The sequence below is a fragment of the Rousettus aegyptiacus genome, unplaced genomic scaffold (assembly GCF_014176215.1).
Source record: "Rousettus aegyptiacus isolate mRouAeg1 unplaced genomic scaffold, mRouAeg1.p scaffold_m13_p_14, whole genome shotgun sequence".
Classification (NCBI taxonomy): Eukaryota; Metazoa; Chordata; class Mammalia; order Chiroptera; family Pteropodidae; genus Rousettus; species Rousettus aegyptiacus.
The window spans coordinates 46173400-46190141 of NW_023416289.1; the positions used below are offsets into that span (position 1 = coordinate 46173400).

Consider the following 16742-nt stretch of genomic DNA (forward strand, 5'->3'; position numbering starts at 1 on the left):
TTTGCCGCGTCCAGCAAGTGGTAAATCCTGGAAAATAATCCTGAGTGGGAACGGTGGGAGATTGAGAGAAGAAAGAAGACAGAAAGCTGGGATCGGGAGGCCAGCTGTCCACTCGTGATGGAGTAGACAGCGATTTTACTTTTGCAAGTTGCTTTTGTACAAAGCATACATTTGCTGGCTAAAATGAGATTATCCCCACCCAACCTCCATACCCTGCAGTAATCCTTTGCATTTCAACACCGCATTGTTTTCCGATCTGTTCCTATTTCCCATTTTTAGGATTCCTGGAGACGAGATAACCCTCACAGACTGCAAGGACCTTGTCAGTTTGCAACCAGCTCTCCACAAACAGCACAGCCGAGGAAACAGGCAAACAAGCTCAGTAAATGCAGTTTTTTTCCTTTCCTTCTTTTCTTTTCACCAAATCCAAAGTCATATAGACTTTGTCCTGTTTTCTTCCGGAAGTTTTGGTTTTGTATTTGAGTTCATTTTTATGGAAGGTATAGATAGGTCTGTGTCAGGGTCTCACCGTGGGCTTACCAGGATATAACCCTGTGACAAGGCCAGGTGGATCTACACGCGGAAGGATAGATGGACGGACGGACGAACAGATGGAAGAATGGATGGATGGACAGAAGGACGGACGGATGGATGAAAAGATGGACAGACGGAAAGATGGATGGAAGAACGGGCACAGGGATGTCTACATCTGAAGAGTCGAATGAGAGTGATTGCTAGGTAAAAGGCTGAAGGGGTAGGTAGAAGAGGTAAAAAGGGGGGGGGCGCTAAAGTTTCCCAAGGGACCTTTTTTTGCAGACACTCGATTCTCTAAGCTCCAGTGAAACAATTTATTATTATACAAGCGTAGTGGTGCCGATGGCAGGAGGGGTCCCCACTGAGGGGCTGGCTCAATCCACCGCCTTTGAGCTGGGGGGTCTTCTCCATTCACAGCCCCCGCGGCTGGCAGGGGACGATGGCTGAAAGGGACAGTAGAAAGGCGGCCATTCACATTACCTGCAGCCTAACTGCCGGGTTCCCTCACGATAACCAAGACTACCGAGGAGTAGTGTTGTCTAAAGTGGCAGGAATGTACATTCGACATTTGAGGGATCTTTCTAGAAGCTTATGTGTGATTATACAGCAGGACTGGAGTCACGTTTCTTCTTTTTTTTTTTTCTATTTCAAACTGTGAGTTGAAAGTTCTGGAAGACAATCAAAAACAGCTGTTAGTGTCTCCTTCATTCCAGGAGCTCCCCAGCAGCCCCTGCGGTGTGCCAGGTACTTTTTGAGGACAAAGGGAACAAGGAACCTCTGCTGAGCTGCAGGAGGGGGGCGGAGACTGCAGATTGAATACATTCTTCCTCCAGCCAAGGCAGGGACTGTGCAGAAGCTGGTGGTAAGAGTCTAGAGGACAGGTGGGAGGCGCCTGACGGCAGGGGGCGGGGGGTCAGGGAAGGCCTCAGGATCCCGAGAGCAAGTGAGGAGCCAGCCATGCAAACACGAGGGGAAAGCACTGCGGGCTCTGGGGGCACCAAGTGCAAGGTCCTGAGGTGGGACGGAGCTCTGCCGGGTCTGGAATCTCAGGGGAGGACAGTGCGGGGAGCACAGAGCGGGCTGGAGGAGGCAGAGGCGGGAGGTTGGCCCCGCAGACCGGGCAAGGAGCCGCCCTATAGCAGGGGCCAGGTGGTCTTCAGGTGACTGCAGCATCACGTGCACCTTAAGCAGCTTCTCCTGACCAAGGGACACACCTGCGGCTAAGTGGTCCCCAGAGAGGAAGCAGGTCTGAAACTATAACGATCCTAAGAGGGGCCGTTAGGGTTTGTGTTTTGAAATTTCCATGGCGCTGGCACACAGGAGGAGTGCTGTAAGACAGGCCAGCCCCGGTGACAAGGCTGGAGCCACGTGCTCCATAAATCTGGTGGAGACTCTGGGCACCAGGACATGCAGAAGACAAGGAGGCCAGAGAAAGATGTGCCCCGTCCTCATGGAGATCACCACCGGTGGGCAATCACGACAGGTGACCACAGGGTTCACTGCCTCCAGGGGAATCCGGGGGGGAGGGCTGGGGTAAAGGCCCGGAGGAGATGGACTGGAAGGGACCTGGCGCCTGCCCGGAGGGATGGGGCATGGGGTGGACCGGAGGTCTCCTGGACAGTGGGGGGAGGAGCCACCTGCTGAGCTGGAGAGGCCCGGTGGAGAAGTCACGCCTTCACTTTGGGAGAGCGTCTGAGATCAAGGCTGAGAGCCCACCACTCCGTGGGGAAGCCTAAACCCATGGCCTGGCATTCTCAGACCATACTGTGACCAGGCCTGTGCGCAGGGCTTTGCACGTATGTCATCTCATGCTGTCATTGTTGGGATGAGTGCAGGCCGCGGGGGCGAGGAGCACCGTGACTGAGGTGCCCGCAGGAGAGGGCTGCTGTGGCAGATGGGGTGCCACCCCGGAGGGGGCCGCTCAGGATGCGCTCGGACTGGCTCCATCAAGCCTGGCACGACGGACACCGGGGCTGGCGGCGCTCCGTGAGGGCCCAGAGCACTGCCAGTGGCACCCTCTCCTCAGCTGTGACAACCTAGCATGTCTGCAGACAGTAACAAACGTCACTGAACGCCCCGCAGAGGATACCTCGCCTCCATTCGAGAACCCAAGACAGACAAACATGGAGCTCTGAGTCCAGCCAGCCCCGATGGACAGAGCAGAGCCTTGGAGCTCATCTTCTGAGGGGCTTGTCTCCCTGCAGCCTTGCCAAGAGGGACTATAAAGCGAACTTGGTTTTGTTTTGACCTTCCCGAAATTCCTGCATGCTCTCGCGCGATGCTCGTGGGAGCGTCCACAGGGACAGCCCCGATGGAGGGTGATCTAGTTCTCGCTCAGGATGAGGACTTCATCCACAGACACAGGAGCATAGCCGAGTAAGGCCTGGGCACGCAGGTGTGCAAGGCAACGCGGTGTGTAAACAGAAGCCGAGGAACCCGGCAGACACAGGTTGAGAGGTCCCCTCCCCACACGAGGGCGGTGCTGAGACACCCATGCGGTGAAGAGCAAGGCGTGGCACAGCCCGCAGAGCCCTGAGTTACTGAGTGTCAAGGGGTGGGGGAGCCAACCCAAAGGACAGCAGAGACGACAGGCAGATGGGCGGCGGAACAGAGGGAAGAAAGAAGGGCCAGAGAACGACAGGCAGGTCGCTCACAGCCCGAGGCTGCTTTCCAGGCCCTGAACCGTCAGGGCTAAAGCTCTTCCCTTAGACTTTTCTAGCTACGGGAGCCAATTCAATCTGCCTCGTCCTAAAAGCCCCTTTGAACCGAGTTTCTACTACTCGTGATTCCTGGGATTGAAAAACACCATGTGGAAGAATCCAGCGTCCGTTGGGGAAGCTGGCATCTTGGAAAAAGCAGCAGGTAGCGTCTGGCAGGCAGAGCCCGGGGTGGCAAGAGGGGGTAAGTCTCCAACTTCGCCCAGGGGAACCCACCTAGGGCACCATGGGTAAGTCCACGGGGTCATAGGCTGCCACCCGCAGGTCCTGCAGCACGGCTTCCAGGCTGTTCCTCAGCAGGGTGTAGGGTGGCTTCTCGTCATACTGAAGAGCCATGGCCACCTTCAGGTACTCCTGCAGGGTCTCTGTGGGCGAGACATCCCCATCATGGAGAGGCCTGTGGGGCCCCCAACCCAGAGCCTTGGGGCTGTGCCCAGGTCTCAGCCGTGACGCCCACTTGCTCAGTGCTTCCTGCACCCGGCACTGCCACAGGCACTTAGATTTGTTTTAAATTTTATAAAACGTCAAACATATGCAACAGCAGAATGGTGTCAAAAACGCCAGCGAGTCCATCACTGGCCTCAGTTGACGCACAGCCAACCTTGTTTCATCCAAACTCCCTCCGCTTCCCCCTCCTGCAGTTTTAAAGTCAATCTCAGCTAATTACGTCATTTTACCTGTACGTACATAGTGTGTATCTCTAAAATGGGACCAGCAGGCTTTTATAGTCAAGTCCAGAGTAAATGCTTTTGGCATTGTGTGCTGAGCAGTCTGTGTCACAAGGACGCGGCTCAGCTGTTCTCACACACAAGCGGCCACAGACGACAGGTCAGCCGATGGCATGGCTGTCTGTGCCCAGCCGGCTTTATTCATGGACGCTGCCCCCTGAATTTCAGGTAAGTTTCACATGTCATGAAATGTTCTTTTGATTTTTTTTTTTTTCCCAGCCATTTCCAAACGTAAAACAACTCTTAGTTCACTGACTGACAGACACAGGCCCGGGACACAGTTTAAAAGAGAAACTTCTGGCTGTTTTTTTCCCTAAATAAAGCACAAAAGCTTTTAAAAGGTGCCAATTATGATGCCAGCAGGAACAGTCATAAGAGCCCCCACCTGGGGAATGTCTACATTTAGTTTGGGGGGGGCAGCAGCTCTGTGCACAGGGTTCTGCTTGAATTCTGAGGGCAACCCCAGACGGGCTGTTGGCCCGTCTACACAAGCGGAGGCTCAGAGGGGCACATTTACCTACGCACCAATGCCCCCGGCTGGCACCTCTCTAAGGAACTGGAGGCTGTGACTTCCTCCCAGGGGAGGGCCAGGCCCGCCCAGGCAAAAGCAGTGGGCTACAACCCAAGGCTGGCAAGGAAGTACTTGTGCAGGGGCTGTGATTTAAACCCAGGGGTTTCTAAGAATGACAGTTTGGCTGAGCCGTGAGTATTGTACAGCTGGTAGATGTATGAGCAACAGGACAGAAGGACAAGCCCCAATGGTAATTAATGAAAAAAAACCAAAACAGTTTTGTAAAAAAAGCAATGGTTTTGTTTGTTCTTTCAGAGCGAGGGCTGGCGGCAGGTAGCAGAGGCTGGGCAGCCAGCCCCCATCCCCGTCTGGCCTGCGTGTCCCTTGGTAATGTGACTGCCACTCCTCTGCCTCTGGGGAGTGGACTGGCTTTGTGGCTTGTCTGAATCAGGCAGGAGGGGTGTCCGGGACGCCCGTGCTTGGTATGTCACTCTTGCCCTCTTGGAAGAAGCCGTGTGAAAAGCTGGTCCAGCAGGCGGCAGGGGGCGTGGCCCCGAGGAGCACAGACGGGGTGGGAGGTGGGGGGAAGGATGGGGGTGGAGGGGGAGGTGGGCGCTGTCCTAGCCAAGGCCTAGATCTTCCTGTGACAAGCCGGTGGCAGCCACCAGACGGAAGGCAGAGGGACCACCTGGGCCAGCCGCCCTGTCTAGTTGCCGGATGGCAGCACCCGCAGGGATGGCCCAGTAAGATGAGTTGATCAACTACCTGCCGAACCCAGCCATACGGTCCAAAGAACCGCAGAGAAACAACATGGCTGTTGTTTCAGGCCACTGTGTTTTGAAGTGGCTTGTTACGAGGCGACAGATAACCGATACATATGCACTCGCCATGCTATTAACAGTGATTACTTTGAAAGTATGACTGGGGAGGGGACGAGAGAGAGACAGGAACTTTCACTTTGTGTTACACACAGTTCAGTTCGGTTTAAATTATTTTATAAGTAAATATAATATTAGTAATTAAACCAAAACCCCATAAAGAAAAAAGTAGAGATTTTAATGTCAGAAAGTTGGAGACAATCTAAATGTTTATCAATGAAGAGCTGGTGAAATAAATTAATATATATTCATATGATGGATTATATCGTGCATGATGGATTGCTGCACCCAGACCACTGTTTTGAAATGTTTTTAAACTGACACATAATTATAAATATAAATCCATTTTACATTACAACCTGTTATACACACACACACATATGTATAATTATGTATCTCTGAAGCTAACATCTCACATACATTTCCTTAGCTCCTGCAAGGCACTCATAATTTGTCTGTTTAAATTTTTAAAAATCATGTTCTTGACCCATTAAACTGAGTAATGTGTCACGACTACATTTTCAAAACACTGACATTACCGTGTACTTTATCACAATTAAAAAAAAAAATGCTGACAAAATCCTACAAACACCGACACAGAAAATCTCCAAGATATACCCTTCTTAAATGAAAAAAATACAACAAAATTGGAGACTAGTATACATGATTCAATTTAAAAAAATCCATTGTATGTGTGTATATTGTTATTACTATTCAGGAACACTTCAGAATTTTGGGAGAAGGTTTTTGCTTTTCTACACTGAGCACGCGCGCGCGTGTGTATATATACACGTAATTTAGAAAATTCAAAGAAAGAAAACAAAAGGGTTCCTTCCCAGCCCCGCCTGTCCCCCCTTTAGGACATACCTGAGGGACTCATCCAGCGACAGCACTGTCCCACGAGGGCCTCTGGGTTGTCAAGAAACCTGACAGGACAGAGGTACATGCAAAAGGTCTTTTGCGGAGGGGAGAGAGACCTGTGACCAGGTCTCCCAGGTGCACAGGTGCCTTGCTATGCACAGTGGTCACACTCCGCATGGCCACCCTGCATGCTGAGCTAGCGACTTCTGAACCTGCCTTTAGGGGCAGCACAGCATCGGGTTCCTGCGAGCCCCTGATGGCATTTTCATGACTTTATGTAGGTCTGTGTTTAAAGGCGCCGTATTTAACATAATGAGGATTCATTCACGTTGAACTCACGCCCAGCAGCACTCAGCCTCGTGCCTGAAGGAGCCCCCTGCCCCCAATACACGTGTGTTCTCTGTGAGCCACGCTGCGGGCTTCCCATACTGAGGGAGACCAAATGACACTTCAGCACTATGCCTGCGGCTACGCTAAACCGCGAAATAGCCAACATGAAGCACAAAACGTGGAAAACGTGGCATTAAACAGACCACATAACAGACACTGGCTTCCAGTGCGAGGGCTGAAATGTGTTTAACCTTAGCTGGGAAAGCCCCTGGTATGAAGGGCTGCCAGCCCCTCTGCCCTTGTCCCCCTGACTTCCTCCCACCCACCTCACTGCTCCAGCCACACCAAATATTTTCTAGTCCTCCAACCAAGTCCACCCGTGTCTCTTGCCTCTGCACACATAGTCCCCTGCCCTGGATGGCTTTTCGCCACCTGACGCCTGCCAGGTGGCTGCTCCCCTTCTGGACACAGTTTGGGACTGGCCTCCCGGAAGCTTCCCCGCTCCAGGGAGAGGAAATCACTGCCTCCTGAGTGCCTGTCACCCTGGGCAGAGGTCCACAGATGCCTCACGGCAACGGGAAGAGGAGGCCCAGGTCAGACCCCTCTCCGCCCGCAGGCTCAGGATGTGTGTGGCACGTGAATGACCAAAAGCCAGTGAAGGCCCAAAAGGGCTGTGCCATCCTCTGGACATTGTAAACTGCATGAGGAGTTTTTCCCCTACAGGCTGTCGCTGCCCTGGGACCTCCCAGGCCCCAGGGACCGGATCCGAATCACATCTGTGCTTCCCAGCGGGGGCCCTCACTCAACAGAACACCTCAGGGCATCGCACTATTCGACTATTTCAGAAAAACTAAGATGTACAAGAAAATGAAGAAATATTTGTTGAGCGAATGGAAAAAGGTCACACACACCAATGAGAGGTTCTAGGCCAGGAGACTGGTACTGGTCCGTGGCCTTTAGGAACCAGGCCGCACAGCAGGAGGTGAGCAGCGAGTAAGCGAGTGAAGGATCATCTGTATCTGCAGCCACTTCCCAGAGCCAGCATCACCGCCTCAGCACCGCCTCAGGTCATCAGGCATTAGATTCTCATAGGAGCACCAGTCCTGGTGCCAGAAAGGTTGGGGACTGCTGCTCTAGAGGACAAGCTAGGGTTCCAGTAAACCTGCACTTGCCAACATCACCCCCTTATGATCCCTGTGGTTACTGCACTGAATCACCCAACTGGGCTGGGGGGTCCACGACAGCAGCACTGCCCACCACCCACGTCTTCCCGTGCCCGGCCCTCCCTCCGAGGTCATTGTTGGGACTGCAGCTCTGGAATCAATGGTGACTCGTACTGAAATCAATATCAAAATGATCACAAGGACCTATCTTACTAACTCTGCACCAACCTGGCATTACAGAGCCTCTTAGCAAAGTGCTTCTCATTGTCAATGACCTCTTTGAAGGAGAAGGTGGGAGAGCCGTGAAAAGGAAATGCCACCGTTCTTAGGAGTCAGGAGAGGCAGAGGGGCAGGATTCAACTCAGCAGAGCCCCGGCGGGTGGTTTCACTGATGGTAAGAAGTGCCCTCGGTTGATTCACATCTGGGTGCCCAGCACTTCCCAGCACAGGGACTGGCACACAGAAGTGCTCAGAAAAACAGGTTATGAATGAATGAACGAAGGACTCATGTATGTGCTGTCCTGTCTGCCTGGAAGCCCCGCCACCCCCTTCCCTGCCTGGAGAACTGCTATGCTCTCTGCGGGCCAGGTCAGGGGCTCTGGGTGAAGGCTCCCAGCAGCTGAGGCCAGGTCACGTGTCTCCCCTTGGCTCCCGCAATGCTCCGAGGGCTGCTCTCACCCTCACACGCAGGGCCTGCTTCCTCTCCGTCACCTCTCAGCCTGGGAACCCCCGAGGCTGGGGCACATCTGCTTGCCCTGTGTGTCTACACAGAAGCCTGGGCCTGAAAATGAATGCTCATATATCCATTCCTTAGTCCTTCACTCACTCCGCGACTATTTCACATGCACCCACGCCGTGCCAAGCACTGTGTTGCAAACAACACGGTGACAAAGAGAGCGGACGTGGCTGGTCCCCTGCCTCACAGAAATGTGACTCGAGGAGGCACTGTGGAGAATCTGCTACCTGTGACCCAGTGTCACCTTTCCCATTCGATGGTAGAATCCCAAGGGTCAGCAGCCACAGGCCGGAGACATTTCCCAGCCCCACTGCAGCTCAGGGTGCCCACGCAACCAAGAGATGACCGTCTCCAGTTCTGTCCTTTAGAAGGAATGGTAGGGACGGCACCGGAGCTCACAGCCGGAGAGAAACACGCGCTGCCACAGGGGGCCGCGGCGCTGGCCGCCCCTGGCCTCCGACCCTGGGGTGCCAGTGAGAGGGAAATAAACATCTGCTTCATTTGAGCCCATGTTTTGGGGTCTCCCTGTGAGAACCAACAAAACAGAGTGAGTAAAGGAGCGGGTCACAAACTTCAGGTGCACTTGCTGCTTTGGCAAATGGGGCCGGATGCTCCCACTGCCTGTGTTTACTGATTCTATGAGTCGCTGTTTTTGCCTGGCTTCATTTCAAAAGTGGAAAATTACTAGAAAAACTAGAAAATAAATACAAAATGAACTCCAAGGGAACAGGGCCACGGCTCGTGTCCTGGCGGGTTCTGCGGCTGGCTTCTGATGCGGAGATCATGCGTGGGAGCCAGGGATCCAGGAACCCCGGGGCCTCACTTACCACCCCTCCCTCCCTCTGCAGAGATGTTCACTGCATGTCATGTCATCACCAAAGTGAACCCTCCTCCTTGCCTCGCTGTCCTGCTGGAGGTGATCTCCTTGTTGCCACTGGCGTGAGACCTGCCTACCCGTTAAGTCTAAAAGAGGTGCACACACCCACACTCTGACCCACGCCGACAGCCCCACTGGCAGACCCCCAGGGCTGACCCCACGGCCCTCCTCAGTCTGCCCTCAGACAAGCTCTGCATCTCACTCTGATCTCTTTACTGTCTCCCCCACCGGGTGTGAGTTCCCTGGGGTGGGGTGTGTGTATCTTAGTTATTCCTGGGTCCCAAGGCCTATAATGAAACCTGGAGCATAGTAGGTGCTCAGTATGCACGTGCTGAATGGGGGAAGGCTGTGTCCAAGCGCCACTAACCCACCCGTGAGCCTCCTGCACCTGGGAGACACTGACCTTGAGGCAAAAAGGCCTTCTCTGCAGTCACATTGCCTGAGTGTTGAGTCTGAGTATCTCTACTTAGTGGCTGTGTGACTGAGGCTGATTACCTATGCTCTCTGTGCCCCAGATGACGAGGGCACTTACTTCAGGATTGTTCTGAGGACAACACAGGAAGGACTGGGGCAGTGCCCGGTGCAGACGAGCATGTGACAAACACTGGCCTTGAACATGTCATTATGAGCAAGCCAATGGGACAGGGGCAAACCCTTTCCTCTGAGCACACACAGCACAACTGACGGAAGGGGTTCCCGCGCAGTGACGACTGAGCTGGAACCCAAGGAGCAGGAGATTCAGGGCATTTGCCAATCACACACGCACCCAACAATGACATGACATATTTTTCAAGGACGCAGATACATCTAAACAAACAAATTTAGGAGAAGTATTCAGAGGTAGGGAATTAGAAATGTAGTTAAAAGTTCACAAATACAGCACTAAGTGGAAGAAAGCAAGAAACAATTAAATTTAGAGCAAAGTGCCATTTATGTAAGTTAAATACACTCATACGTTGTTCAAGAACACAGACACATCTATACAAACTTATTAGAAGCAGTAGTCAGAGGCAGTAAAACATGCATATACAATGATGTGGTTAAAGCTGAAGAATATAGTGTTGAGTGAACAAAGCCAGAAACAGATGAGGTTCAGAGAATAACATTTGTTGTAGTCAAACACAGACAATGCCACCATCACGCAAGCTTAAGGATACAGATACATTTAAGCAAACACGCCAGTAAAACATACATTAGCCACTTTTGAGCGGGTGTCCTCAGTTGAGAGAAGAAAGGTGGGGGATGTAAAAGGAGCAAAAAGGAGAGGCTCAGGAAGAACCAGTGGCTCAGCACACTGAGACCTGAGAAGTAGGCCGGGCCAAGGCCGTTCACTGGAGCTGCCCCTCTTCCCACTCTACATACTCCTCGGAAAACCTTGCCCTTTCCCAAGGCTTCTGCTGCCCACCGAGATACCGCCCGGCTCTGACTTTCCATGTGGACTTCACTCCCGCACTTCAGACAGCCGAACACGCCCTGAACAGCCCCTCTTGTGACTCCTGGGCAACTCTTACCCTCCAGACCTTGAACCCCAACCTCTCAACCCACTGGGCTGCCCTGCGTCTGATGGCCACTGTCCTTGGTGCTGAAGACCAAAGCGCGCATGCCAACGTCTTCCTGTGCTTCGTTGCCCTCTGTCCGGGGTGCTGAACCCACACCTAGCACTTCCCTTTGCAGCCAGCTCACTCCGCTGTCCTTGGTGCTGAATGTTTGAACCCAAACTAGCAGGATCTGGTGGTTTTACATGCAGAGGCGAGGGAGACAAAGTGTGAACACCGGTGGCTGGTGTTGCCCTATGCCGGGGCAGGGCCCAGACTTAACTTCTTGGGTTGCCTGTGTGCTCATGAAGGAATGAACGAGCCATGGTGACCTGTGCACGGTGAGCATTTTCCCCGGGTCAGGCTGTGTGCTGAGTGCTGTGGGCCGGTCACCCTCAAATCTTTCCAAGGGCCCTGTGGTGGGTGCTCAAGGGACCCCTGACCGAGGACTCTGAGGTCTGTGGCAGTCTAGCTGCCCGCCCACAAACTGCAGTGCTGAGGCTGGATCTAGCCCATGCTCCTGTCTGCTGGAACAGATGGCAGAGCTCATGCCCGAGAACTGCATGGGCCTCGGAGCTGCTGCATGCTGCCTCCCTCTCCTTTCTGTCCCCTGCTGGGTTGTGAGACTCTGCTCTACTTGCAGGGGTGCCGGGGCCAGTGCTGGGCTCTGCTGACCCCCAGACTCACTTCTGTTTCAGCTTCATGACATCCTCAATGCTGGAAAGGAAGTTTGTCCAGGGCAGGGTCCCATAAAGCCACTTCAGCAAACAGTAGCCCAGAGCCTGGAGGTCGCTGCGGCGGGAGGGCCCTGGAGAGGGAGGGAAAGAGGTGGTGGTTCAGTCCAGACGCTTCACTTGCTGACATGTCCACCCCCTGCCTTCCTCTCTCTGACTCAACCACGTGCTCATGCACTCAACCACCCAAACCACGGGCTCTCACCTGTTCACTCCTCACTCTTACCCTCTCAGCCACCCCTTCGTCCCTGCCTCACTAGCTCATGGTCTCATTACTTATCTTTCATTCACATACTCATTCATTCAATGAGCCCTCAGAGTCCTGTGCGCCAGGCCCCACCCCATTCTCCAGTTCTAGAAGAGTTTGGATCATAGCACCTGGGCTATGGAGAAAGCAAAACAAGGCAGGAGGGAGCACAGGATACAGCCTCAGTAGAGGCGTAAAGGAGGCCACTGGGTTTTATTTTTCTTATGCTTCCTAAATGCCATGATTTAGACAATTCGTGTAGGCATTCAACACACACTGAGTTGACTGTGCCAGGCCTTCTGCCACCTGATGCTGGGAGCACAGGCACCATCCCTTCCCTGGATGAGCACAGTCTGCTGAGGACGTGGGCAGGCACATAGATGGCAATATCAAGGGGTTTGGGAAAAGAGCTGAGACCTCCTTAAGGGATCTGCCCTGGGCTTTCTCTGCATTCCACACACTTTCCTCGAAAAATCCCATTCCTCTCCCAGGACTAGAGCTGACAACTCCTGAGATCCTGCAGACACCTGAATCTCTGTCCAGACTTGACTTCTGTGTTCCGGACATGGACAACCAACTACTTGCTCCCTCAACAGCATCTCTGGGATGACTCTTGGGCAATGCTCATGTTTCAAGCCCTCTGTCCTTGGTGCTGAACCACTACTCGCAACTCCCTAGTGTTCCAGGATGCTACCCGCAGTTCTGAATCCCTATTGTAGCTTCTGAAGCATGACTCCAGTGTCTGGTCACCTCCGTCAGGTCACCTCTGCAGGTGGCTGTGAAGACCTAAGGCTGCCCCTGTACGAGAAGCATGTCTGCATGGTCCCGATCCCTCTACCGGGGCTCTTACCACATCCTTTGTGCAGGTCCATGCTAATGAACTCAAGGTCTCCCTCATGTGGGCTCCTGCTACCTTCCGTGTAGGCCACGTGTCTGCCACCTGGGGAATAGCGGAAGGCGAAGCCGTAGCCTCCCAGGGTTACCTGTGTGGACATTCAGAGGAGTCAAACAGTTTGGAGATTAGGGGCTTGGACTCTGTGGAGTCAGAGATTTAAATCGTGGGTATGATGTGAAACAACCAAATGCTAAACAGTACAGAAGCGTGTGAAGCGAAAAGCACCCAAACCACCCGTCCCTATTGTTCCCCAGCCCCATAAACCCACCACCTAGAAGTAACCTAATACTGGTAAACAATAAATGAGCAATAATAAATACACTAACAACAAATACAATAGCAGTTTCTTATGCATTGTTCCCAAGTGTTTTCTTGGAAATCAGTAAGCACGTGTGGACAGGAAGAAGCATGTGTGGACAGGAAGGGGCTCTAGTTTTCCACAGAGTGATTGAGCTCTACTTCCTGTCAGGCTCTCAGCTTTTTGCATTTTAATAGTGGTTCAGCGCATAAATGTTGGAGTCAGACCAGGTTCAAGTGATGGCCTGGCCCTTAGTGGCTGTGCAACCTTGGGCAAGTTATGAAACTTCTTCATGTTTGGATTTTTCCATTTGTAAAATGAACCAACGACACTCCCCACCTCGCAGGGTTATTATGAGGCTGAACAAAAAGTAAAGTGCTTATCTACACACAGTTAGCCACATCTGCTTTTTAATGCTGCATGGTTTTCTGCTGTATGGATAATGGACAACTGTTGCTTTTGTCCATAATTTACATCCTTTTCCTCTAGTCACAGTTTGCAATACTTAATTTTATAAGTCAACCTCACTGGGCCACAGGGTGCCCAGATATTTGTCCAAACAATGTTCTCGATGTGTCTGCAAAGGTGTGTTTCTGGAGAAGATTAACACTGAAATCATATTCTAAGTAAGTCATATTCTAAGCACCTAATGTGGATGGACCTTGTGCAATCAGTTGCAGGCCTGAATAGAACAAAAAGGCTGAGTGACAGGGAACACCTCCTGCCTGACTGCACGAGCTGGAACACTGGTCTTTTCCTGCCTTGGACTTGAACTGAAACCCTGGTTCTTCTTGGGTCTCGAGTCTGCCAGCTTTCAGACGGGAACTATGCCGTCAGCTCTGCTGGGTCTCCTGCTTGCCAAGTGCAGACTTGAGACTCACACCCTTCATAACTGTGTGAGCTAATTCCCTATCATAAATCTTTCTGTAAATGTGCGCACACGCGTGCGCGCGCACACACACACACACACACACACACACACACACACACACTCTGTTGGTTCTGCTTCTCTAGGGCACTCTAATATAGTTCTGGGATTTTTCTTTGGGATCACTTCTCTCAACTCTCGGTCCACATAACTGAGGTGGGGCTCTCCTGACCCATTGCCAATGGGTTGCTGAGCTGAGGGGATTGAAGCCTGATTTGCTGGTAGTGATTCTGTCACCAAAAGGAAAGAGAGTCTGCCTGACAGTGAGCAATGCAGAAACAAGAGAAGCCCAGGGATGGAAGAACCAGTTTCCCAAGACAGGGCTTGCATTCCTGGATTTGGCCATGCCTAAAGTCAGTCTTGGATTTTTCCATTCCATGGACTAATAAATTGTACTCCCTCCCTAAATTTTTTTTTTACTTAGTTATGTTAAATTCAGTTGTTGTCATTTGCAGTTGAAAGAGCAATTCAAATTTATTTTAAAATGCTATTTAATCAGTATCCTACCAAGAATATTTAATTAAGGTCTTCCTATTACAATCAATGTTGTCAGGGACATTTTGTATATATACCTTAGAACAATCCTGGTGCATATAAAATTTTGACTATTGTATCCAAGTTTCCTTCCAAAAAGGCTGCCCAACAAGATATAAGAATTTCTATTTCCTTACATTCTTATCACCAATATATATTACTATTCTTTTTAATATTTTTTAATTTTACTAAAGGATGAAAATAATTTTCATTTCTATAATTTTTAGGGAGGTTGATCATCTTTTCAGATATTTAACTAACCTGTGGAGTTTTCTATAAACTACTTTCCCTATCGTTTGTCCGGTTTTCTACTAATTTGCTTTATCTCTTATTCAAAGAAGCTCTTTATATATGATGGCGAGCAATCCTTTGTCTGCAATAGCATTGTAAAACAAATGGAAGTTTTGAGACAGATGAGGTCTGGAGCCCAGAAAAACTCCAGGGCGGGGAGGACCTGGCTATTACCTGGCTCAGGTCCGCTGGATTCACAAAGATATTCTCAGCTGTCACATTTCCATGAACATACTCATTCTCGTGGAGGAACTCCAGGGCGTCCAGCTGGGAGACAGAAAGCAGCTCTGTGAGTAGCATGACTAACACAAAGAAGCTCTGATGCAGAGCCCATGAACGAATCCCTACTGCTAGGCCTGGGGTCGTGCAGCTCTGCATGTGACCGGGGGTGGGCGGGTTAAGCCTGACTGATTCTGGGTGACACATCAGGAAGCCCACTCTATGGCAAACCACATCGTGTCTTCAAATAAGGCTTTAAAAGTATTCAGCATTAAAGCTAATATTTGGTTTTCTATTTATCTCTTGCATCTATTTTTTAGTTGATTGCAAACTCAGGAGAAGATGTTGGGTACTTAATACTTCCTGCAGAAAACAAACAAACAAACAAACAAACAAAAAACCCAAAACCCAAGATCCTGTACATCAGGCTTCTTCTCATTTCTCCTAAAGAGCAGAAATCAATTTAGTTAAGCAATTTATATTTTTATCTCCAGCTCTGACTTTTCTACTGAGCACCACACTCGAATATTAAACTGCCTAGGTGTTAGTTACATCCTAATGGCACCTCCAAGACCCCCTTGAACCCAAGGCTTAACTGTCAACCAAATTCTGCTTGTCCTACAAACTCTCTTTTCCCGCAGCCTGGCCTCTTCTCAGGCCTTGTCCTCATGCTGACCTCACGTGGCCTCCACCTCACCCCCTCCAGTCCCTCCCCACATGGCCCACAGGGTCCCTCTGCCCCCGGAGCTGACCCTGCACCTACCTACCCTGCTCCCAGTCCTCCCAGTGCCCTCAGGACAGAGTACCAGCTCCTCAGCTTGGTGTCTTGAGGCTCTGTGTGATTTGGTTACTGCTGACTTCTCCACGCCAACCTCATTTCCTACCCTTTCCTCCTCATGTCACACTGCAGACACTCTGGGCATAAAGATCTTTGGGACTCACCTAACATGTCACTACGCTACCACTTCTGCCCCTCCTGCATTTTGATTGGGCTCTCTTACCCTCCACCACAGCAGGGGACATTTCTATTCAGAGCACTTTTCACAACCTGTGCAACTGTGTGACACCATCCTCCTGGTCCTTGGAATGGTGCCTGACACTAGCAGGGACCTGATAAATATTTAACGAAAGGACAGATGAAGGAATGGACGAACCTCACGCTCTCTCTCCCATACAAGCTTTTGCCCAAGCTGCATCCTTGAGCAAAAGGAATATGTGGAATATTCTTTCCACATATCTCCATTCCCACTCCACCCGGCACCTGAGGAAAAAACCTCTGTTGGGAAGCGCGATCAAACCCCTCAATTTGAGGCTGAGGCCCCTTCCTCCAACTCCCATGGCCTTCTGAACACCTCTCATGATAATGCTTATTACTCTGGTTCTAATGGGTTCACCTCTGTCAGTGTGCCACCCCCGCCCCCCACTGTCTAGCAGGAGGAGGCACGAGCTGAATGTGTCAATGAACAAACAGACCGATGAACTACAACCCGGTGTGCCATCCCCCGGACGGGAGCCAGCAAGCCCAGGTAACACACGAGAACCCAGTGTGCCATCCCCCAGACGAGAGCCAGCACGCCCAGTAACGTACCAACCGGCAGGCCATCTGGAACACAGAGCGCGTGGACATTACGTGCTTCGGGTTGTCATCCAGGGCTGACTGAAGGGGCCTCCCCAGCATGGGGAACACCAAGAACCTGGAAGACATGGGTAGCCCAGGAGGTGGGAG

The 16742-nt window shown here is 51.5% G+C and overlaps 1 protein-coding gene across 5 annotated transcripts in view; it reads right to left on the bottom strand.

Annotated features, from left to right (window-relative positions):
• Positions 1–829: 829 nt before the first annotated feature.
• The window catches only part of VRK3 (VRK serine/threonine kinase 3), a 31368-nt gene continuing 15455 nt past the window's right edge, over positions 830–16742 (bottom strand). For all 5 annotated transcript variants that reach the window (XM_036232635.1, XM_016125679.2, XM_016125681.2 and 2 more), the window contains 7 exons: positions 16605–16710; positions 14972–15064; positions 12702–12834; positions 11558–11678; positions 6236–6294; positions 3468–3616; positions 830–1202 (listed from right to left, as the gene is read on the bottom strand). In XM_036232635.1, the coding sequence (XP_036088528.1) occupies positions 3468–3616; positions 6236–6294; positions 11558–11678; positions 12702–12834; positions 14972–15064; positions 16605–16710 (661 nt within the window). In that variant the 3' untranslated portion in view covers positions 830–1202. The remainder of the gene's footprint in view (positions 1203–3467; positions 3617–6235; positions 6295–11557; positions 11679–12701; positions 12835–14971; positions 15065–16604; positions 16711–16742) is intronic.